We start from the raw sequence: 23,871 nt of genomic DNA, 5'->3' as shown, positions 1-23,871 counted from the left end.
CAAGTGCATTTCTGAACTGCTAACAGACCTGAACTAATGTGTTGTCTTCACTTTTTTCAAGTCCAGAAGTTAATACATGTCAATCACTATGTGCAGTTGCCTCAGGTCAGGCTAGACCTGACCCAATACTGGGGAACCAGCCTTAGCAGAGCATCATCAGTTCAAGGGGGAAGAACTACATCATGGCATTTGGACTCTGCACTGCAAAGGATGAGCATTCCTTAGTGGGTCCTTGGTCCCCTCGTCTGAAGTACTAAAGTTGTTCTGCAATTGCAGGACAACTTTCAGAAAACTGTAAACATGCAAATACACTTTACAATCTGAAATAATTTGACACAGAGTGAATTAAAAGTTTACTTTAATTTTGAACCATTTTATAACTGCATTTTTCTCATGAAGCATCTGTATCACAGCAGGCTACAATAACTTTGGGATAAAAGGCAACTGGTAAACTGTCCAATACAAGGTTCCAAATAAACAGTTCTTACTGGCCCCTACCCAGACATATCCCAGATAAAGTTTTTGATCAAAAACATGAAATAGATCCACCTGCTTATTTTAAGCATATTAAAAAGGAAACTAATTGGACCATTTCTATTTGTCTAGTTTTTTTTATACAAAAAGGCTACACAATGTTACACTTTATTCAGGATACAATTAGAGCGATTATGAATTAGTGTTCTACATCTTTACTCAATCCTTAAAAATTAGAAACTGCTGTAGCATATTCACTATAACTTAATACTACAAGAGACTTTAAAAAAAACTAACAATAATTACGGCAAAAAGAAAGGCTACTTTCAAAGCAAGCAAGGTCAGTACCATTACAGAGATTTAAAAAAAATAATAAATTTTTAACAAGCAAGGCTAGGGTTTGATAAATTCCATCTTGCAGTTCATTCTTGTGCATTCTTCATTTCTTGAATCACTCCCAAAATCCATTTGTATTATTACTCCTCGACCAAAAAGGACCAGAACAAAAAGTTTACTTCAATTGTTCCCATAGGAAACTCAGCTTGGTTAGTGTGTCAGGCACTTTCTGAGATACTAGCCCACCCCTCGAGCCCTCTCAGCAACTCTACAGGCCAATCAATGCAAGTTCATTCAGATGATACAGCTGCAGAGAGAAGAAAAAAGGTGTCAGTGTTCTTGCGTAAATGGTTATTTTTTATATATCAAGACTGCACGAAGCTGGTGCACAAGACACTACAGTTAATTACTTCCACACTTCATGGCAGAAGTCAGTTTGGAGTGTACTGATCACACATTTCCAGAGCATTTATTCAGTGTTCTTGCAAACTGGGACCCATTTAAGCCATTCCCTCCCTGCCAACCAAGTCCTCAGTCCATTAATCTGTTTTTCTTTTTTTTTTTTTTCTTCTTTTTTTCTTTTTTTAAATTCAAGGTTTGAGCTTCTTACCTAAAGGATGATTTACAGGTCAGTATCGAACCAGGCCAACTGATTACTGTCACCTGGAGGCAGCCCATCCATAAGGTCCTGGGCATGGCCAAGATCTGGCAGACCATCAACTGGGTAGTCAGCACCAGGGTGGTGGCCACCCATTTCATGTTCCATCATAGGGTCCATACCCAAGGCATCCTGACCGTATCCGCCAGAGTGGAAAGAACGGTAGCTAGGATCTAAGAAAGTTAAAGGTGGCAGAGGGAAAAAAAGCACAATGTTAACAGATGTTAGATGCATCAGAAGCTGCAAGTATAAGTGTGTGAGATCTTTGTAGCCATCTAATTTCTTTTTCCTAGTTCAGCCAAGTTCAAAATCTTTTGCCTGCCCCAATGGCTATTCCGTTGTTTGAGACAGCCTTCCAAGTGTGATTCTGCAGACAAAGCACACTTCAGTCAGAAGCACAAGCAGATTCCAGCCAAGCCATTAGTCTGCATAATAAACAATACTAAAATTCAACAATACTGCAGCAAAACCAGCCTCCACGACTGTAGACTTGCGTCTGAAAGACTACCCAAAATAGCTTCAGATCCTTAGGGATAGGTTTGAGTTCAAGTCTACAGACATTTATGGACTAATACATTCAAGTATTAGGATTAGTTTTAAAGAAAAAATGCACTTTTGGAATTGTCAAGCCCATTTATAAAGGATTTAAAAGATTTCTGGAAACAACAGCTCAGTGGGAGATGCTCTCACAAGACTCAGACAAGTGAAACCAGTTTTGCATGTTCATACAGCTCCCATTTCAATACAGTCAATGCTGCTGAAGAAACTGGTTATTTAAACCAGCAGCTCCCCATCTGCCTGTCAGTTTGCAGTATCTTGCTGAAGAGTGATTCACTCTTCACTCATTTGTGGTTCCCCTTTAAAGTCTATGACTTGACTTCATCCAACTTAAGTTTAGTCAAGGGGAATGGAACAGACATACCATCTGCGCGGTATCCAAGAGGTTCTCCCTGGGCACCAATATCAAGTCCAAGATCTGCTGTCTAGAGGTGCAGAAAAAATTACAAAACATTTAGCATCAGGTCTTTGGGGCAACATTAGTAATTTAGAGTTTGAGAAGTTTTAAAGCTTGCCCAAAACCCACTTTTAGCAACTCTTCTGCAGTGAGCACTGCAGCATGGTACTTATGTGAACATGAAAATGCCTTCTGACCCAAGCATCTGCATCCATTACGTAACAGACAGATTTAGGCGCAGTAATCCATCGCTCACTGGAAGGAGGTTCATGTTTGGGAACAAATAAGACACAGCAGGTCTACGAACACTCCTCCTCTGCTCTACCTGCCCAACCTTTGCAAGTCAGCTGTTCAGAGACTCCTGAGCCAGCAATATAGCACTGAATAGTTTTGAATGGACCTCCCCAAGTTTGTCCAATTACAGAACTGTGTATCTGCAACATAACTACATGACTTTGATCCAAAAGAGATATCCCATTTTAGCTGTTTTTCACATTACTGGGGTAGACAGATACAGACTTTAGGAAAATAGAAAGGTAAGCACTGAACTAGTACAAATCAAAGACTACTGTCCTGTAAGTCCCTCCTTACTGTACTGTAAGTACATACGGAGCAAACTAGGCTCCTGAAACTTTAGACTCTAAGGGAAAGAAGAAACTTAGTGAAACCTTCCCTCTACCCTATGCACACAATTTTTTTTCAAACTCTGTTCACTTTAGAGCCCTTTAAGCATCAAAAAAGGCAATACATGGTAATCAGCCTGCAAATATTTTCAAATGAGAGAGCTTAATCCTAAGGAGAACACAAGTTGCATGCCCACCCCAAGCTACATGGTTTGCCTGAAGGAAGCCTCACTGAGCACATTTGTATTTATGCTTCCCTCAAATCTCTCATGCCTCAGTTTTTGCATTTAGAGCTCATCAGGTTTGGACAATCCACAAAAACTGGTCGAAATTCCTAGAGATCATTCCAGAGCGGTCCTCAGAAATGTAAGGCAGCAGAGACATATGATGTTCTTCTATATGGCTTTGCTCTAATGAGCAAAATGAAAATTACATGCTTTAGGAGCAGAAGAGAACGGACTTTTCCTATCTGCAAGGGAAGCACAAGAACATCTGCTGGCTCAAACAAGTCTGTACGCTTCAGGAACTCTATTTCTGCCAAGTTTTCCTCCACTATGCAATGGATTCCCAAAACGCTCAGCCTCACCGCTCTATATATAAAGTCTTGTCCTACAGCAAGAGTACATACATCAAGCCTGTATCATTTTCTGGAGGTCTAAAAGCACAGGTTCACAGAACCTGAACATGTGGAGAGTACAGAAGCTACAACCACATGTAAAGCTGAACCTGTATTAGTGGAGGCATCTACACTCCACTACAAGGAGGGAGGGCTTGGAAGCACAGTTCTCCCCAGGGAATAGTTGATACAAAGATGCAACTCACCTCGTTCCAAGCCATTGGCTCAGTCCGGAACAGAGAGCTTGTCAGTTCAACAGAAAGTCTCTTCTTGTAGTCTTGTGGTTTGTCCTCAGACATTCTGAACAGCACTGCAGCTGCATATGTTGCTATTGAAATAAAGAGCAAGTTTAGTAGCAGTCAAGTTTTCTATCCAAACATTAAAAAAAAAAAAAAAAAAGGTTGTCTTTTTTTTTTTTTTTTTTTTTTTTTTTTAAAGAAATGTTCACTTACCAACACCCTCATTCCTAGAATGGAGCAGTTCTGTTAAAGGGGCAGTTGCTCCTTCAGCTTCGATTGCTTCAGCTGCTTCCTTGTCTTGAGCCAGTTCACAAAGTACACCTGCAGCTACTCTCTGGATATTCTCAATTGGAGAGTACAATAACTGCAACCGAAACATAAGAGTTTCTTTAGCTCTTCAGCACAATTTGACTTAGCAATTCTACCAAACAAACATAAGTGTCATTTTACAACCTTTTCAATATGTACTACTACATTTTCTTGATCTCTTGCTTACCTGCACAAATAGTGGAATGGTATTTAGACCCCTGATTACAATTCGATTATGAACATCACGTGCAAGAATATGCAGAGCTCCAGTGCAGCCCTCAACAATTTCTTCCATCCGCACACCCTCCTAGTAAGGGAAAGAAAATTTTTTTTTTTTTTTTTTTTTTAAGAAGTTGAGATACTGAGTGCTGTCTTCTGAAAAGACTGCTAAAAAGCTGATCCACACTTTAGTACCACCTTGTCAACTAACCAACCAAACTTGGCCCCTGCACAAACATCCCTGCCCAACAGGGCTCATATCCACTGTTTATCCCTGGCTTAGAAGCTTACATCCCCATTAAAAGAGTTGGTCTTGTTTACCCAACTAAATTCAGATTCCAAAAAAGAAGGGGAAGCATCGCAGGGAAGATATGCCTAAAGTTCTCATTTTTATATAGTTCATTATAAACTTAAATGTCTAGCAACACTAGCTTCCCCCCCCCGCCAAAGCTGAATAATTGGACAGTGTGGCAGTTTACTAAGTTTGAAACAGTGGTAATCAGTAATGAAGAGGCCCCTCTTGCCTCTGCAAGTGTTAAGGAGACTCCTGTACTAGTAGATACCACTTCTATTTGTTCATGCTAAGGCAACTTCCCTTTTGTTAAGGTGTTTAACTGGGGAAAAAAATTGAGGTTGATTATACCACACCAACCTGGTATCTAAACATGGTAACGAGTATGGAGCCTGTACAATTTCTCAGTATTTTTATGACTCTAGACACCCTTGAAGATTAACATTAAGCTGTGATAGCATTCCTAAATCCTTGGTTCCAGTAAGGATGTGATTGTTCTAGTTTCCTGGTAGCGAACTATTTCCCTTTTCAGAGTAGGCAAAACCAGTGTTACTCGGATCTACTAGATTCACCAAATATTTAATGTTAAGTGTTCAAGAGGTTCTCATTAAAATAAGATCCAAGTTCGTTTTCACTTTGTTTTGCTTTAGAAATGCCTCAGGTCTGCCAAGGCAGAATTATCAGTACGCCAACAGAAAAACATGAATTACAGCAAACGTTAGGACAACAGCTATTTAGACCAAACTACATAGCAGATACAGACTGAGGAGTTTTAGAGAAAAGTTTCACATCTGACTTTAGTTAATGGCAGCCACTTACCACAAACTGCTGTTGTGTTCCTCCCATAGAAGTACGTCGCTGGGTATCTTGGTGTGCTCTAACCAGCAACTGAACTAACCTTGGAATAGCACCTTGTTCGCGCAGCGGGGCATGGTTTGCAGGACAGAGAGCAAGATTGCGGATCAGACCAACAGTAGCCTGCAGGTCATAAGGGGGATGAAGAATAAAGGAGCATGAGGGATGCTTATTATTAGTGTTGTTTTTTTTCCTTTTTTTTAAAAAAAATCAGTTAGGCCTGAACAGTTGAACCCCTGTTAGAGGTAACCTGAAGCTGCTCAACTGAAGTAACTTTCCCATCACTCAAGTTACATTCACCAACACTTTGGAAAAAAGCATTTTTCACACTTAAGATGGAAGTCTGCTGTTACCTTAAAAAGCCAGCAGTTTGCAGTACTGAAAGCTATTATTTACCTTGATCAAAGGCCAGTGTGAGGGCGGGTGCAAGAGTTTAACCACCACTGGGAGTCCGTAATGGAGACGTACTGCATTCTGAGCCATCTCAGCTTCTTGATGTCTGCTTGTGAGGTGACGGAGCGCACAGATAGCGGGTTCTGTGATGTCTTCCCTGTCTCCAGCCCGAAGAACTGTGCGCACAAGAGCCTCGATGCCACCAACTTGGCACACCATCATCTTGTTCTTGTAATTGTTGCAAGTAAGGTTAGAAAGGATACCAGCAGCACAAGTTACAACATTGATATCATCTGATCCTAAAAGCTGAACAAGAGTTCCTAGAAGGCCTTCCATTCCCTCCTGTAAAGGAAGAGGGAAGAAAATTTAGCCTCTCTCCTCTTGCACTATTGTGGCTTTTGATCCCAATTCCTTAGAAGGGCCACCTACCTGCTTGGTTGCAGCATCTGACAGATTTCTCAGAGTCCAGAGACAGTTCTGGACAAGACGTTGGCTTGGATCTGTAAGGTGCAGTCCCAAAGCTTGCATCCCACCTAGAAGACAGTACAGTATTGACACCCATTACTTAGATGCTGATGTTGTGAACAGTACTCTTCTCTTTAAAATCAGAGTGCATAGCTCATGAGGTTATGGTTCCTTCCTGGCGTTAGTACCCTAATATGGCTAGGCCCTAAAACACTTTATTACATCTAATAAAGAAGCTGAGATTCTTTTTGTGATGCTGAAGACCTTCTAAAGGTATGCATATTCTAACGGGACAAGTCTAACGATGCTCAGCTGCTAAGCCGCAAAGGCACCCAGCTAATAACACGGTAGACTTACTAAAAACAGACTGCCTTTTAGATTTTTGTATACTACAGGCCTCCCAAAACTAGTTATGGACTGAAGGACCAATCTGAGTTCAGCTTTTGATGCTGGCAGCTTCTGTTCTTGTGTTGAATGTACTGACCCTGAAGTACAGTATAGCTTTTTAAGTAAACCACTTACCAGCCTCAACAATAGCAGGTTTGTTGCTGGAGCAGACTGACAGCACCTTCAGCACCCTACTTGTGGTCCACAATAGTTTCTCGTACGTATAGGTCCTCATTATGTTTACTAGAGCCTGGGGCCCACCACTTGCCAGAATAATCAGCTGAAAGAGAGCAAAAACATAACACTTCTCTGTCACCTCCTGTGCATATGAGTAAGCAGTAACTGTTCCTAGCTTGTATCCGTATGTTATGGATCTCTAACATGACTGTTCACATCTTCTACTGGTCAGGTACGTAAGTCTTGCAATCTTGTTATAAACAAGACTGTGTATCCACAAAATAGCATCCCTCACCTCTTAGCAAGGTTGGGACTGACTGGCAAAAGCCTCACACCGCTGAGGATTCAGAATATGGAGCTCAGTACAGAGGAACTGACAGGCCATTCACAGCACAGAAGTGCTTCAAGACCTGAGGCACTTACCTTACTTTCTTGATTGCCATAGGCTAAAATCTGAAGGCAATCTGTTGTGATGGCCAAGAATTTAACATTTGTCTTGTTAAGCAAGGCGACCATTTTCTGCAGCCCACCAGCTAGACGTACAGCCATTTTGGCTCCTTCCTGATGCAACAGGAGATTATGAAGAGTCGTGATGGCATAGAACAGCACAGAGTCCACTGGGGACCTACAAAAGCAAAAATCTAGTGAGTACCTACACCTACCTGAACAGACTAAAAACCACAAGTACTCTCTCATCAGTCCACATACCCGAGCATTTTAACCAAAGCAGGGATGCCTCCTGATTTGAAGATAGCCAACAAGCCTTCACGGTGATGTGAGAGATTGTGTAGTGTACCTGCAGTACAACGGGCTGTTTCTACGTCATTCGTATTCTGCATGGTACGCACAATAGCAGATACCATTTGAGGAGACCTCATAATAGCATGGCGAGATGCTTCCTTCTTGGATAACTGATGAACCATAACTGCAGCCTTGTTCACCACCACCTAAAGAAATTTTTGAAGCAAACTTTTAGTTTTAAGGTCATTAAAGAGGCCCCACAAACAGGCTACATGAGGTAAGATCCATACATACCTGGTCCTCATCATTCAACAGTTTGGTCAGTTCAGGGATTGCACGAGTTGCAAGTTCAGCATCATCTTGGTAGTTTATCAAATTAACAACAGCATGTTTTAACATCTGGGATGGCTCAGCCAAGCGCTGCACATTAGTTGGATGAGCAGCATCGAACTGTGTGGATGGGATTTGCATTCCTTCATCCAGTGTTTCAGGAAACATAGCGGCACGTACTCTCTGAGCTCTAGTCATCGCATACTGGCCATCAATATCTGAAAAACAAGATGAGTCTTCACTTCTTGCTAGAAATAGGAAGCTTATCTTCTATATTAGTAATAACTCAGTATTTAGGTTTGTGTGTCAGCAAAACCAGGGTTGCCTATATGATAAGTTAAGCTTATGTTAAAGTTATGATAATAATGTTATGTTATAATGATGTTAATAATGTCATGGTAAGTTGAGCATGTTTAAACAAACCAGTGTAATAGAGAAGGACATACCAGCAACCTGTTCCTGGGTAAAGGACTGAGAGAATCCCTGCTCCCACTCATACAGGACTTGTGTTGTGTCCACATCTTCCTCTTCAGGATTTCCCTTGCCACTCAAGGAGGGAGCAGTTGTTGTGGCACCAGAATGGATACCAGAGTCCAGATATGACTGTTGCTGCCAATGACTGACTGCTGCTTTTCTGTCTGGCTCCATTGCCATATCCAACTCCATCAAGTCAGCTGTAAGAAATCATTGTTGAACGATTAAGTTCAGAATTACTCCAGCACATAATAGCCCCTCAAGAGATGACACAGATTTTAAATGAAAATAAACTGTTATAAACAACCATCTCAATCCAGCAGAAGGAGCACTGTGAGTGAGACAGCAGTTTTAATCTGAGGCATTATCCTGCAACAATACAGACATCTACAAACCTCACCAGCAGGTAGGTTACTGTGATTGTCTTGGCTTGTACTGCCTAAAGGTTCCCCTTCCGTACTTAAAACATTTTGTATCACTTGAATACAGTGAAGATGACAAACCTGTGTGCAGGTTTGAGTTTCAGTAGTGGGACATTCATTACTGTAGTAGAACAGACATTATCCAATTCAAAATGATTTTCACAAAGGCAAATAAGGACCTGTAGCCAGCTTAACACTGCTACGTTCTAGTAAAAGAAAGTGTGATGCATTATATACCTTGAGTTGCCATGTTCCTTCCTGTGCTCCCAGAACTCTTTCCTGTTACCTTTCAGAGATCCTAAAAAAGAACAAGTTTAAAACTTACTGAATGCTCATCAGGGTTTCAAATTAGAACACCAGAACCACAAACTAAGGCTTAGCACAGCTTGCCATTTCACTAACATTGAGAGTGTAATTGATGCCTATTAGCAAACTCCCATGGACAGAGGAGCAGAAAAACCAGATGTTTCACATAGACTTTTCCTGGCAGATTGTATGCATGTATATGAATTGCCTCTTAAAAATGCAAGAGAAAAAGAACTGAAGACTGACCACAATGGAGCCAGTTTTGACTTCTCTATCCTTGGGTAAAACGAAGTCTAACATTAGATTCCAAAGCTTTAGACGTGCTGCACAGACAAGAGCTAAATGCCAGACCTGCTCTTTCTCCTCATAAGACAGCAGAGCAGTTCAGTGGCCCTCTAAGACTAGGAAAACGGCTTGATACAAGGCTCCAATGAAGATTTTGTGAAGAAACCTGAAATGACAATTCAAGGCAAGCTACTATTATTTCAATGGTACAAAGACTATCAAAAGCTTTACAATTGAACCTCCTTTACTCCTTTCCTGTACCACAAGAAGATACACTGATTGCTACACAAAACTAAGTTGAACCAGCCTTGGAAACAAATATTCTCTTTTAGTAGCACATATTAAGTCATCAAAGTTGCTCTCCCTCCCCCCCCCCCCCCCCCACCGAAAGCCAAGATAATTAAGTGCGGGGGGCTGAAATATTATTAACTGCCACATCAAACTCCTCAGTATGCGCTTCCACGTGGTATCACCAAGCAGTACAGGAGTATTCGTACCATAAATCTACACCTGTTTCCTCACTAACCTGGAAATAGAAACTCAAGGCAGCAGCTTCACAGTAGGTCAGTCATAGCTGTTGGATTTCCATTTATTACCTTTGTTCCCTGTCCCCCTGCAGTCCAACACTGTTTTCAGAACAAACACAGTGCTGGTGACAGCCTATTCCAGGCACTAACCAAGCAGAAATATTTGTAGTGGTAACTAGTGCAGTGAGCAAAACCATCTCTTCCAGCAATCAGCTTTCGACATGCCGTTAGGTGTTACAGCTATGCTGATCAAAACATTCCTGGACAATGAAGTAAAGGCAAGTCACTAATCTCTTTAAAGGACAGGTTTGAAATAGTATGTCAGGAAAACCAAGTCCATTTGACACCATACTTGTGTAAAGACACAGCTTCACAGTTTAAGTGTTTCCTTCAGGAGTAGCTATAGAAAGCCATAATGAAACAGAAGTCAGGCCGGCAGTTTTAGGGTTCTTGCTGAATAGAATAGGCAACTCTGAGGCAAGCTTACATTTTGCTGTCTCAGGGTCAGCTGCAGAATACCTCAGCAGTTTCTGATCAAACTCATTACTTGGCTGCACAAATGCCAGCGCTGTCCGACTCCGTGCTCCTACCACTTTCCGTAGCAACCCTTTCCTTGCTCTTTTAAAATGGACAGTAGATTTGCATCTGTAGCAGATAAACAGCACTAAACGTGATGAGATATACAGTAAGCTATGCAGTTGGAAATGCTTGCTACCTAAACTGGTCCTATCCCACAGCCTGGAGACTGGCCAGTTCAGACTATTGCTCACGTTCTGCACAGAGGATGCATACTGCAATTAGAGCACTGACAATACCATCATGTTTTTCCAGTCCTTTGAACGCTGCAAAATATTATTCCAACTTGCTGTTAAGAATCTAGCGTGAACAGTGGTAAGGCGAAGAAGAGACTAAGTCATGCTGTCAGGTTCAAAATTAATGCATAAATTTTCCTGATTGGCTAAGTTGGAGGAAGTACTTATACACAATCTAGGTAGCTCCTTGTAGGCTTTATGCATTACTTTGTCAGCCCCACTAACACCTTCCAAACAGCAAAAAGTGGAATAGCATTAAAGGTTAAAATTAGTATCTTTGTTTCCCCTAGTCCCCACTGTAAGTCAGATGCCCAGGAATGTATTCTTTAACCAATAATCTTTTCAATTAAATGCAATTTTCCAATATCAAACTGTGGCAACATCTAGCCACTATACTCAATTAGCAATACGCTTAGCACAAAAGCAGCTCTATTTTTTTTTGTAATCTTTTTTGCCTTCTCCTAGCAAGGCACTACTGATAGAAACCCATCACCATATTAGTTCAGAAGTTAACATACTGGTAGCTGTACCAGTCAAGAGCACTGATTATGTTCTGAGATATTTACTACTACCTTAGATTCAAATATGCAATAGGGGATTTGGTAACAACGTACACCACCTCCTTCCACTGTCAAGTTCTGCATGAGTGAAGGCAGTTGGCTTAGAGCAACTGCACTCTGAAATGGTGGTTTCACTTTCAGCAGCCTAAAGTAATTAGAATGAGTAGCTGTACCAGTCCTACAACCCAAGAGACAAGGCTAGCTACTGCACTGCAACAACATGTTAGCAATTAAGCATACTGAAGTAAGTGTTCAATATGTGCTGAAAACTGTATTATCACAATCAGAAATATTCAGTCTAACATGGAAATGCTGACCTTAAATCAGCCTGTTAGCTGCACCTCAAGGTTTCTAGCTTTTTAGACTGCATTTCATAGAACTGTAATAAAACAAAAGAAAAAAAAAACGCCACAGCAGTTCCACCTAGCATTTTTGATTTAAATGGGAAATTGCTTTTAATCCTCAGAGTTCAAAATAACTTCAGACTAAAGATACCCAGGGAAAAGGGGTATGTTAAGTTTGTTTTTAGGGTTTCCATAACTGAACACTCTCCCATATTTTCCTTCCAGTTCTCTTCTCATTTTACAGAGGGGTAAATTGAGCCCAGTTACAACTCTGACAAAGGGAGCAACAACCCCAAAGCAGGTACAGATGTTTGTGCTATTACTTCCCTGACAGAAGCCAAATCAATACATGCCCTTATAAGAAAGGCATGAGGGATAGACACAAAACACCACACCCACCTTACTAAGATAATTAAGCTTGCACTATCCAAACATGAAGCATATGCCAGCTTCTTTAAATCCAGCTCTCATTCAAGCTAGTATTTATTGAGGACACGCAACTAGTTATGTTACATTATCAAGGTCAGTAATACACAGATCTTAGCCATCAGCAAGAGAAAAGGATTCAGTACACCTGAGAAACTTAAGTAAAACAGCAAGCTTCTGTAAGCCTCACCATGTTTAAGACTACCTGGTGCTCAGAATTCAAGTCTGAGTTTTGATAAATGTGATGTCACCTAAAAAACCATCTGGATGTACTGCCAAGAGTTATGGGACTGTTAACCTCTTAAAAATCTTCCCCACGACAATATCCACTTGTTAAGCAAGCATAATCAGCTTTGTTTTTTACTGGAGGATTCTTTTGTTAATATTAAACTCCTTATATGAAAGGCAATACAAACATTGCACCGTGTACCATCAGTCCCACTCTTCTATTTGAAATCTTTTTAAAAAACTCAGAAAAATGGTTTTGTAAGCTTAACAGGCTTGAGCTACTCAGATGCACTACAAAAGTGATTCAAATTCCCTGGTTTTCAAAACGAAGAGAGCAATATTTTAACGATGAATAAAACTCATGCACTAACTTCTAGTTTTGGAGAAGAGTTAGGCATATTATCAAGTAGATCAGCAAACCTATAGCATTTCTCAAATGTGAAGAATAGTTCTGAACAGCTTCAGTAAAACCTAGATAATTTTCTTTCTAAAGTTGTAAGACTCCATTTGGATATAGGGTACAGTGAATTATTTACTTCTGCTGTCTCACAGACTGAAAACCAGGAAAACAGCTTGTTGAGGGGTGAATTCCAACCTGACATTTATCTGCCTGCTACATCAAGACAATACAGAACATTTGCATCTCTGCTGCAGGGTTTTTAATTATTTTTTAAATGTATGATAAACCCTCTTCATTATCAGTTAAGCCAAGATGTTAGCCTATGAAACAGCCCATATACAGAGCTTATATTAAATAGAATCGTCCGCTTTCTTTCAAGGTTGTCTAAAACATCCTTAACAGAAAATCGTTGTTAAGATTCATTCAGATTATGCCCGACAGACCTGATAAGGTAAGTCAAATGCCAACGCTGGAAATTCTTCCAGAAACCTTTTGCTTGAAAGCGGTATCAGAAAGGAAGATTGACACATCCCAATCACTGTAATCCACTTAAAGGGAACATGTCCATTGACCATGTTTACATGAAAAGCTGTATTGACATGAGCTCAAGATACAGTCACTTGGACTCTGGCTGCATCTTATCTAGGACAGGCCAAGTTACTGCATCCTTAACCACCTGTACTGAATGACACTAGCATTTCCTTACTTAGAACATGCAGATTTTAATCTTGTCATGAAGTTACTGCAGTTAAAAACACAGATGGCACACAGAAGTGGAGAAGAGAAAAACATGCAGTGGCAACTAGTTTTCTTTAAGCGTTCAGAAGTTGTTGCAACCGCTAGCAAGGCGTTACTTGAAGCATTATTGGAAGCATTCTTTGGATCTACTTTTGCATCAACCTTTTATTCTAGATTAAAGATAAAAATTCTTTCCTCCCTTCCTTCCAGTTTTCTGATCAGAGGAGCATGCCCACCACTGTTGCCAGCAATTTTAAATTTCTCCTCTTCAAGTACAAGCACAAAATTGACAAGCAACTAGTCTTGTTTCATATTAGTCTTTGCAAAGTGAAGAGTTAGCAGCCAAAGTGTACCAGCATCATCAGTCCCACAACCAATAGCATGAGTTAACCATAGCACTGATTTCTGTGACCCAGGGACAGAAATTAAGAACTTAATGCAGCAGAAACTTCCTAGTTAACCTTACTTTTAAGGAGGAAATGAGGGAAATAATTCAGTTATGAATTTTTAATAAAAAATTCCTATCATCTTATCCTGGAAGTGGCTGTTCTGTTTTCCAGAAAGGGAAACCAAGGACAGGGAGAAGGCAATTCTCAGAGCAAGATAGTACTAGTAACTACTGGACCTATCACAGAAGCTTTCATGGTATGTAAGCTTTCTTTCAGAGATCAGTGGTTGACCTTATCTCCTTCAGGAATCCTCAGTCTTACCTACTCTATAGGTCTAAGCATCTTCCAAAAGGCAGACCTATTTCTACTACTTTTAGTTAAAAAAGAAAAAAAATCCAAGATGGGCATTTACTATTCATTAGTAATAGCACTAAGCCAATTAACAAAGAGCTCAGAAAGGTTGAGGTAGGCATCAGTACTTTAAAGGAAGAAAAGAAAGAACTCTGTTTATCAGTTTTTTGAAAGGGAGAAGGACGTTACAGGTGACCTCTAAAAACTGATTTATAGATGGCTTATGACCAGATGAAGGCAAGGCTAGGACTTGTGGAAAATGATCTGGGGTATCTGCATCCAGCTCCCAACTTCAATCTTTTTAGTTGCAGGGTAAGAAGGAAAATATCCTGGGAATTTAAAGATTGTCCTTTGATTTCCTAAATTGAGGCCTCCAGGGCATTTTCTTTAGTAGCTTCACAGGCTAAGGAAGTACAAGAGGTTTTACCACCAGAAATCTATTCTCAAATAGAGCTGTACAAACTGCAATTATTTTTTATTCAAAGGGGAAAGGTCCCTTCTCCCACACCCTCCCAAAATATGAAAGTTAGTAGATTTCAAAAACAAGTCTGTTAACTATTCAATTTTGTTTCTACACCAAGCTCTGTGAGTGAAGTATGTTTTGTAGATAGTTTAGGAGGTGCTTCATGTACCACATGCTTTTGTAAGACTAGCAAGAGGTCCTGAATGTACAGGTTCAGCTTTATTTGTCTTAAGGGATTTTAGAAGCTTGCTATGAGAATGACAGTTTTGGTTTATAATTGTTCCACAGAATGAATAGAAAACACTTTATTTCAACATGGGAGCAGGTAACATGGACAAGTTTCACATTTAAAGCTTGCATATTATAAGCATTTTGTTTTCCTTGTACAAAGGCAACACAATCAAATACAAGTTTTCCTTAAATATATTCCATACACCAAAAGAGAGAGATTGAACAGCATTTCCAGGTTTTGTTTAAAGTAGTGGCATTTGCAGTCCTCAGTCACTCTGGCAACTCTGAAAGGAACTGTCTTTTCATTTGCTTCATCTTTAAAAATCTTGCTTCTAAGTTCACAACAAGGTGCATAATACAAGTTTAGGAATACTCTCCTGGATTCACTCCTCTTGCTACATGCAATTGCAAGTCTTGTGCACAATTAGTTTGAAGTCAGAATGGTTATAACCAGCGTTAGAATGACGAAAGCATTTTTACATGACTCTTGAATTAAAAAGCTAAAAAGCTAAATTTTTCAAGTATCTCCTCATACCAGTAGTTTAAGGGCCTGGGTGGACAAAGCCACTATGGACCTCATTGGAAGACTAGTTTTCAAATAGTAGCTTTGGGTCATGAGTTAATTTTTAAACACAGATATATAGCACTTAGATGCTTGTGAGATAGTGAACCTGAGTGTAGTTGAAGTTTACCTGATTAATCCCAGGATTTAAAATTTAAAGTTCACATTATTAACAGGCTTCCTTCAGCTTTCAGTAAACTGACTGTTAATATAAGGTAAAGATATCTTGTTACATGACATCTGCAGGTTACCTACATAAAGGAAGTAGGTTAAGGTATGTAACATCAGAAGAAAACAAGTTGAACCATACAGCCAAGGAAAAAACATTGTATTTTCACAGCTCTAAAAAATTTCCACCATCTTCCTGGTTAGGTGGTACAAACACTGATCTGTAGCCTTTGCTACCAACTCAGAAGAAACGCCATAACATCAGATACAGGATCATTTCTGCATTTAAGTGTTGCACCAACATGTGGCAGCCTCAACTATTTCAACAGTATTACAGAAAATTAAGAGCTACCAACAGTGACAAGAAACTTCACCTCACCTGCACAGCATGCACGCATTCTGAAATCCAGCTTACTGATCCTAGATTGCAACTGAATAGATTCATTCTTAAACTTTAATTCATGGCCAAAGCAGTTTTGTCACTTCAAGTGACACTTGCTTAACATCACTCCCTCCAACCAGTAAGGAAAAATGCAGTATTCTGTTTAGATGTGATAGTAAGACCATCCAACGCAACATTTTTCAAGCTAGAATACACTCAGACAATACATTTTGATGCCTACAGAAGGGTAGAAGATACCTTGTAGACAGCAGTACATTCTATTTCAGATTTAACTAAGCAGATCACAATGAATTCAACTTCTGAACCCAGAAAATACAAAAAAAAAGTAAGTGTCTTAAAGAAGCTGTTCATAAAGATCTTTAGATCTATTACTGCTATTAAACATTACAAATTAAGAAACCTGAACAGTATCTTCTTTACTGACCCTTCCTCAAATGTTAACAGGCTGCAGCTTCCAAGCTTTAAATATCATTAATGCAGAACAGAATTCCTGTTCACATGCTCATTACCTAAAGCAAACAACATGCAAGTGTTTGTTGTTGTTAGACTCCTCAAAGAAAAATTAAAATGATTACAGCTGCTTAATGGAACTGAAATATGGGTCTCTGGTAGTCTTTACACTTAAACTGGGTTAGCCACATTATAAGAGGATTTATTCTTCCCAGAAAAGCCTAGTGAAGGAAAGATGCAGAGTTTACAAAGGAAGAAAACCCCCAATGCTCATCTGTGAATCCAAATAGCATTGGGTACACATGGCAGAGGGAAAGGGAAGGAACCTCAAAGACTCCACAGCACAGTGGTAAGGGTCTGTTCTAACAGTTTTCACCTTCCCAAGAATCAGAGCACTCTATCGTGATCTTATACACAGAACACTCCACTGCTCTACCTTTCCCCTCTACAGGAGGGTAGTAAGGGATTGTACTCCCCAGTCAGCTTGTCAAATGATTAACTGTGACAGCACATTAAATTCCAAGTGCAGTTGAGACCAGACCAGTGTAATACATGCACTAAGATCCACCCCAACCAAGAACCCCCTCCTTTTTTTTCCCCCCTCATCCTAACTACAAAATACCACCCAAAACAAAGGTATTTTTATTCTGTCACTGAAGAGCAACCTTAGTCACTAACTAGAGGTTCAGGTATCAAAAACATATGAGAAATGGGCTTCAGGAGCCTCACTGCCAGATGCGAAGTCTTTCAGCCACAGGCTTTGAATGTCACTAAGACAGCACTGTGAGCCACTAACACAGCCTTCAGGCACTAACAGCCTGTTCAGTTAGTCAGGGTCTTCACAGGTACTAAGGCTTAAGTACCCGTTCAAAAATAACTCATTAAAAGTTTCAATAAAGCAACAGTTAACACTGGTCTGTCAGCCGTGGTCAGCCAACAAACACTTGACATAATCACTCCAGGTTCTGACCTCACCTGGATCAGAATCCAGACCAAGCTCAACAGGTAGGTTACCAAAAAATAACACACCAGAAGAGTATCACAGCTCATTTGGGTACTAACCTGCAAGATCATCCTATGAGATGAACTTTGAAATTTTAGAGCCTGCTGGGAAGTCCCCCAAAATGAAGGTGGCAGTATCATAAGAGCTCTGTAATACTTTTGATGCAGAGTATCTTGTTCTTTAAGAGACATATTAGAGAAGCTTTAATGAAAGTTACATATTGCTAGGACATTTACAGAAAAGTTAGCTACTTAGTAGCAGTTGCCTATTAAGCTAGTTTAAGATATCAGTGCTGCCCTGCAGAACTTTGATGCTGATCAGAACCTCAGGCTGAGAAGTCATATGGCTGGGAATACTATGGGATGTAAAGACTGCACTTTTGCACAGCCCCATAAACTTTGCTACTTTAAAGCATACTTATACACTGCAGAATGTGAAACTTCATGGCTCTGGATATTGTCAGTTCATGGAAGTTGCATCTGTTGGATCCATACCACATTTATTTTTCCCTTTACCTAGAGACACATTTAAGAGTTGCAAAAGGTCTGTCAACGTAATCTTTTATATTCAGAATCATGAGAAAGCATATTAGCAGCTCCTGAAAAGATCTGGAAACTTGAAAGTCAAAGTGATCTTCCCCCTGAAATAGCTATGCTTGATGCAGTGGGTATTCCTGTTTATATTCTGTAGAATCTCTAGTTGTTTCCAAGAGCTATATGCACTAGCTGTGCTCAAGCACCAAGAAGTTTAAAGAAGCTATCAGTTCATGCTTGGGAATGATGGTTTAATAGAGCTTTTCACTGACAAGTATATTGCAATGCTAGCAAGATCTGTAACTTAATATAGTAGTCAAAATTGGCTACAAGTATCTGTGCATCCTCCTCCTCTGTCCAAAAGGAGGAACTGATGATAGTCTGAACACTTAAGATTAGATGGGAGAAACCGCTTCAACTACTTACCAGATGTTACACATCCAGCTTTAGCACAGAGGTAATATTCTCCTCCATGTAATGCACACATCGATCCTCTAACAGCACAGTTTGCAGCTTAGTATTAAAGGACTGGTATGACAGTTAAGTTTATGAATTTGCATTAAGTTTGTAAAATACATTATCAATCCAATTACTGGCCTCACTGTTTAGACCAACTAAGCTACCTCTAAACAAGCACCATGAATTCCCACAAGTAACCTCAGAATAGTTTAGTCAGTTCTGTTTAGAAATGGCTTCACTTTGAATTTGAAGTCTTTTGGTCAACAGCAAGCATTTCTGATTAGGGCTTTTATGCAGCATTTGTTATGTTTGAGTGTCTTTACAGCTGGGAAAATCATCAAGAGTTGTTTTATTACCAGCCTAGAAAGTTACCACCTCTTATCTGCATTTTGCATACTCCTGCCCTTCTCAGTTACACACGAGCCTAACATTTAGTTCGTGCTAAAACTCACCTAATCAAGTTGCACTGATTTGCAGCTTTTGGTCTGTGTGTCTCTACCCTAACTTAAAAAAAAAGTTTGTAGTAGACAGTGGCAGTAGCCAGGATCAAGCAGCATTCTTCAGTCTTACTTCACCATATACAAAAGTACCACCATCATCACCATTTAGATACTACCTATAAGAACTCAGACAAATATTACACAGCATTTTTCATTAAACACTTTGTAATCAAGTTCGGCAACAAAGCACCGCCAACCCTCAAGCTTCCTTGCCCACTTAGTTCTGAGTGGGGAAAAAAGATAACTTAATGGTTCTGCAGTCATTTACCATGATTGCATATATCACTAACAACCAGGCTGACATCCACTGCATTAGAGAATTACCCTTCCTACTGCCTGTGCAGAACTTGATTATTTGTTTCCACACTAATACAGTGACAGTTTAGCAAAGTATCTCCCTTCCACTCTGATAAATATCTATCCATAGTCTAATTTCTTCTTAGGTTGCAATCATGCAAGCCAACCCCTAATATGGATGCTAAGCATTAATCTCTGTGGCTTAAGAAGCCAGAGTGATTAGTCATAATTGCACTGACACTAATGAAATACTTATGAATCTGAAAGTGTGTAGTGGCTGCCTTAGCCTGTCTGTCAGAATAACTATGTATTTATATTAAGACATACCAACAGCCCAAAAAGTACTGTTCAAGCAACAAACATGCTAATGAGGTCTGACACTAACTATGATGTTCCTTCAACTCACTTTTAACTAAGGCGAACCGACAAGGCAACAGTATTTATCAGCACCTTTAGGAGGTTAAGATTTCTGGCCACTGGAGGGCACCTGAATTGTTGCCAGGACAATACAGAACTGTTTGCTAGACTTGCTGCAGAGTTAGACTTGTATAAATTGGAGAAGTTTGCTATTTAGCATAGTAAGTCAGTCTAGAAATGCTAGTCCCTGCAAATTTGCTTAAAGTGTGCATTATGTTTGTCAACTCCACTAAGATCAAACTAGTTGACACACTTTTTTTTAAGATCAAACTAGTTGACACACTTTTTTAAAGCAGCAACCTAGAATGTTAGGTTAAGTCTTCCAGTATTTAGAGGAACTAATTTATTCCTTAATCAAGGCTCCAAAGGTCTCTACTATTCCTAAATCAAGTATTTTACTGACTTCTGTAATACCAGTCTAGCTAATGTACATTGTTTTAGTTTCCTAAAACAACCTAGAATATTGTTAAAAAGTAAGGTCTTTGGCAATCAAGACTTCTGAGCAACTTCTGTACCCACACTTTTCAAGAAGTGGAAAGCATAGGAGACACTACTTTGATATCAAAACAGATTCGAGAGGCCAACCTGAGCTACAGGTATGTTTTATTTGCTCATACTATTAATTTGGTGTTTCGTACAGACAGAAATTAAAAAAAAAAAATCCTTAGGTTTTCTGCCTTTCACTTGAAAGTGTCAGTGCAAAAGTGTATCCAGGTACTTTCTTTATAGAAGAGGCAACAGAGGTCATAGAATACTAGCATATTAAGGTATTACCCTTTCAGGCCAAAGTCTGATCACAAACTACAGAAAGTAAGCCTTGCAGTAAAGTGCTAGAAATAGATATTACAAGTTAACCCCTGTCAAGTTACCTTATGTTGACAAGTTAACCAATTCAGATAATCAGATACACTGCTTTGTACCAAAGTACCTTCAAAACAACTCTTCCAACACTTCACTAGAAAGTCAGCCAGCAACACTGCCCTGCCCATCTTTCACCAGGATAGTTACTTTGCCTAAAGAGACCGGAAGAGTCACATGGAAAAGTTCCTGCCAAGGAGCTTGCAGAATTTTGTGTTAATACAGTGCCATTTCTAAAGTTACACTTAACCACACAGTTTGTCACACAGCAAGTTAGGAGGCTCACAACTTGCAAATGCATGTTGTGAGAGCTAAACAAATCCTGATTGTCTACATAGTTTCTCAAAGTTTTTATCAGGCCTCATGAAGTATGATCATCAAGATAAGTAAGGTCAGTCTCGATTTTCCTGCCATGGTATGCAGTCTACCAAAGTCACAGAACAAGTTTTGCTGCAACCAACTGCACAATCACGGCAACCCCTGTGTTACCAGCTTTAACTCTGAAAGAACATATATGATTTTGATTACTGCTGTATTTGTACACTAGTCTAGATACCAGACAAGTTTTGCAAAAACATCTTTATCCATGAGTTTTTAGAAAGCACATTCAGACTTGACAACACTGAAGCTTACAACGGCTGCCTCTCCAGTCTCCCTCCTGCTGCTTCCCTCTCCATACATCAAAATACCCCTGAATTATTTTAGAAGGCCAGCAGTATTACTCATTTTTTCTTCTTTTCATCTGAATTTACTTTCTGCAGTGTTCTGAAGGGTTTGATACAAGCTTTTGGTAATGCTAAGTCATGAAAGACCAATATTGATTTTGCAAAAAAACCTTATGTCTGAAGGGCAACTAAGATTTGATAAACCATTTACTACTGACACACCATATAGCCATAGCACAATGCCAGTGTTTGCAGCAAACTACATAACAGGCAAGAAGTACAGCCTACTTATTACTTAGGCAAGAAAAGAAGCTTGGTTTGCTGAGGATATAACAACACTGAATTTGAAGAACTAGCTGACTTTTAGATCAAGCCTTACCTTAAACTAAACCCTTGCTCTTACAATCTGTTTTATGCTGTCCTTTCATTTGGCATGTTTTTACATCTCTCCCTGATACTCTAAGCAGCAGCCACACAGACCAACATGAACATTCCCAAGCATATCCGTTTACACCCAAATTCAAGTTACCCGAACTAACAGCTAAGCAAATAGGATATTTCTTTAGAACAACTGCAAAACAGCAAGACATTTAATATTATTCTATATACAATAGCTGAATTTAGACACTCAATAAGGGTACCTAGATGTTCAGACAAGGCTTTTTCAACAGCACTAGCCATCATGCAATTGATACAGCCAGATGATATCTACAGCTGTCAGCACCTTCCAATAAAAAAGTGAAAGTGCAAGATTAACATTAGGTTCCTGGAGTTGTCAGTCACTTGAAATTCACACTATAACATGTCTCAGTGGACACCCCTGAGTTTTGTCTTTTGTGCTGTTTTAAAGCTTTGCAGTAGCAGCTTTGTCAATCAGGAGCAAAATCATAATTGATAAAGTAGCTCTCCAGTGTGTCTGAACTTAGGATCAAGAACACCATGCTACTCTTCCAGGTAATTTTCCAGTCTATGCCTTTACTATATTCTCAGCACAAAGATCCTGTTTTACTAAAATCCCTCCTTGATTTCCTTCCATCGACCTCAGCATACCAGCCCAGCCTCTTTCCATTCACCACTTGCATACTTTGGGGGATGGGAGGACCACAGATGTCTGGAATATACAGAGTGTCAGAACAATGGCTGCTCCATGAGAAAGAGATCAAGAAAAAGTAGCTGATTGCAGAGATTAACATTACCATTCATAGTTACAAATTGCTGATACTGCCTTCACAGCCTGCGTTTTCTTCCCAAAAGAACTCTTCCCAGAAGTAATAAGAGTCAAAGAGAGACTGCAAGAGGTCTTACATCAAGTTTTAGTTAGATAAGAGTTTAAGATTTCGCTAGATTTTTAAGACTTCAAACTGTCCCAAGAGGAACTCATCATGCACAAGACAGCTCAACTAAGCTGTTGAGGAAAAATACACCTGAAGCTCTCTGTTCCACAGAGTCAGAAATAAGTTTCCATTAACAGCAAGTTGCTTCATACAGCTCAAAAGTGCTTTAGTTTGGAGGCTGGAGGGCCTCCCTTCCCCCCTCCCCCCGGTCGGCCACGGCGAGTATGCGCTTCCCTCCGCAATAAAGGAGCCTCTACACCGCCTAAGTCATTCTCTACAAGACTCCGGTAACGAGGGTGTTAAAAACTTAATGTGATTGCTCCCAGCTTCAGGGAGCTTCATTTCGAAGACACCCAGAAGGAGCACAACCTCTCCAGCAAACACGCATGCAACTACGACAGAAAACCCCCAAGACAACAGATTAGTTATCTACCTCTGACTGCAGTGACCGTGATTAGTTAGTTATGCTGAGTACAGATAAACCCGTCCCCTGTTCACTCTCCCCCTCCTCGATCACCACCGTGGTCTGGAGCCCGCCGGCGAGTCAGTACCCCCGCCTCAAAAAAAGGGGGACGGGGGGGGTGAAAAAAAAAAAAAAAAGAACAAAATCGGTGCGAAACTACTCTGGCCTCGGCCGCAAACGCAGCAGGGAGCAGAGTCTCACCTCCTCCCACAGACCCGTGCAACTACCCCCTCGCCCCAGGACGAGCTTCCCAAGAGACACCTCGGGAGCCGCAGCTGCCACCTCCTGCGAGCACGCAGCTGTCCGGACCTCCCCAAACAAGAGTCCTCTCCTCCTTTCCTGCCTCCCCCCGCCTCTCTCCCACCCAGGCAGCGCCCCCCGCCCCCAGCCCCGCGCCCTTCCCGCCTCGGCGTCGGCCGCACCCTGGACCCCCCGGCGGCCACCGAGGGGAAGGTCGGCCCGGGCTCGCCCCAAGTTCCCGCCGCGGAAAGTGGTACTAACGTCGCAGGGGGGCGAGAGCGCAGGGTCCCCCCGGGCTCCGTCTGCTGCTGCTGCCGCCCGGGCGATCCCGGTCCGATCCGTCTTTCCTTCCTTTTCTTCCTCCCCGCTTCCTCGCTCGGCTCTTCGGTGGCGGCGGTGCCCCCGCCGCTGCCTCCCAGGTGGCGACCGTGCGGGGTGGCGGTGTTAGTCCCCTTGCCCCGAGCGCCGCTGCTTCTCCTACCGCCCAACCGAGC

The 23,871-nt window shown here is 40.7% G+C and overlaps 1 protein-coding gene across 2 annotated transcripts; it reads right to left on the bottom strand.

Moving 5' to 3' along the window:
* Positions 1-341: 341 nt before the first annotated feature.
* On the bottom strand, positions 342-23,871 carry CTNNB1 (catenin beta 1). 2 transcript variants are annotated; one of them, XM_026094075.2, is made up of 17 exons: positions 23,639-23,871; positions 9,623-9,722; positions 9,203-9,263; positions 8,516-8,743; positions 8,034-8,287; positions 7,707-7,945; positions 7,422-7,623; positions 6,957-7,101; positions 6,399-6,502; positions 5,973-6,311; positions 5,541-5,699; positions 4,398-4,517; positions 4,115-4,265; positions 3,869-3,990; positions 2,391-2,451; positions 1,421-1,641; positions 342-1,117 (listed from the first exon to the last, which is right to left on the bottom strand). In XM_026094075.2, the coding sequence occupies exons 3-16, from the start codon at positions 9,213-9,215 to the stop codon at positions 1,433-1,435; spliced, it is 2,346 nt and encodes a 781-aa protein (XP_025949860.1). In that variant the 5' UTR covers positions 9,216-9,263; positions 9,623-9,722; positions 23,639-23,871; the 3' UTR covers positions 342-1,117; positions 1,421-1,432. The 2 variants fall into 2 exon arrangements, with proteins under 2 accessions (XP_025949860.1, XP_025949859.1); XM_026094074.2 differs by lacking the exon at positions 9,623-9,722.

Source organism: Dromaius novaehollandiae, chromosome 2 (genome assembly GCF_036370855.1).
Source record: "Dromaius novaehollandiae isolate bDroNov1 chromosome 2, bDroNov1.hap1, whole genome shotgun sequence".
In the NCBI taxonomy this organism is placed as follows: domain Eukaryota; kingdom Metazoa; phylum Chordata; class Aves; order Casuariiformes; family Dromaiidae; genus Dromaius; species Dromaius novaehollandiae.
The sequence above is the reverse complement of the archived record's forward strand: the minus strand, read 5'-3'. Positions and strand labels throughout refer to the sequence as shown.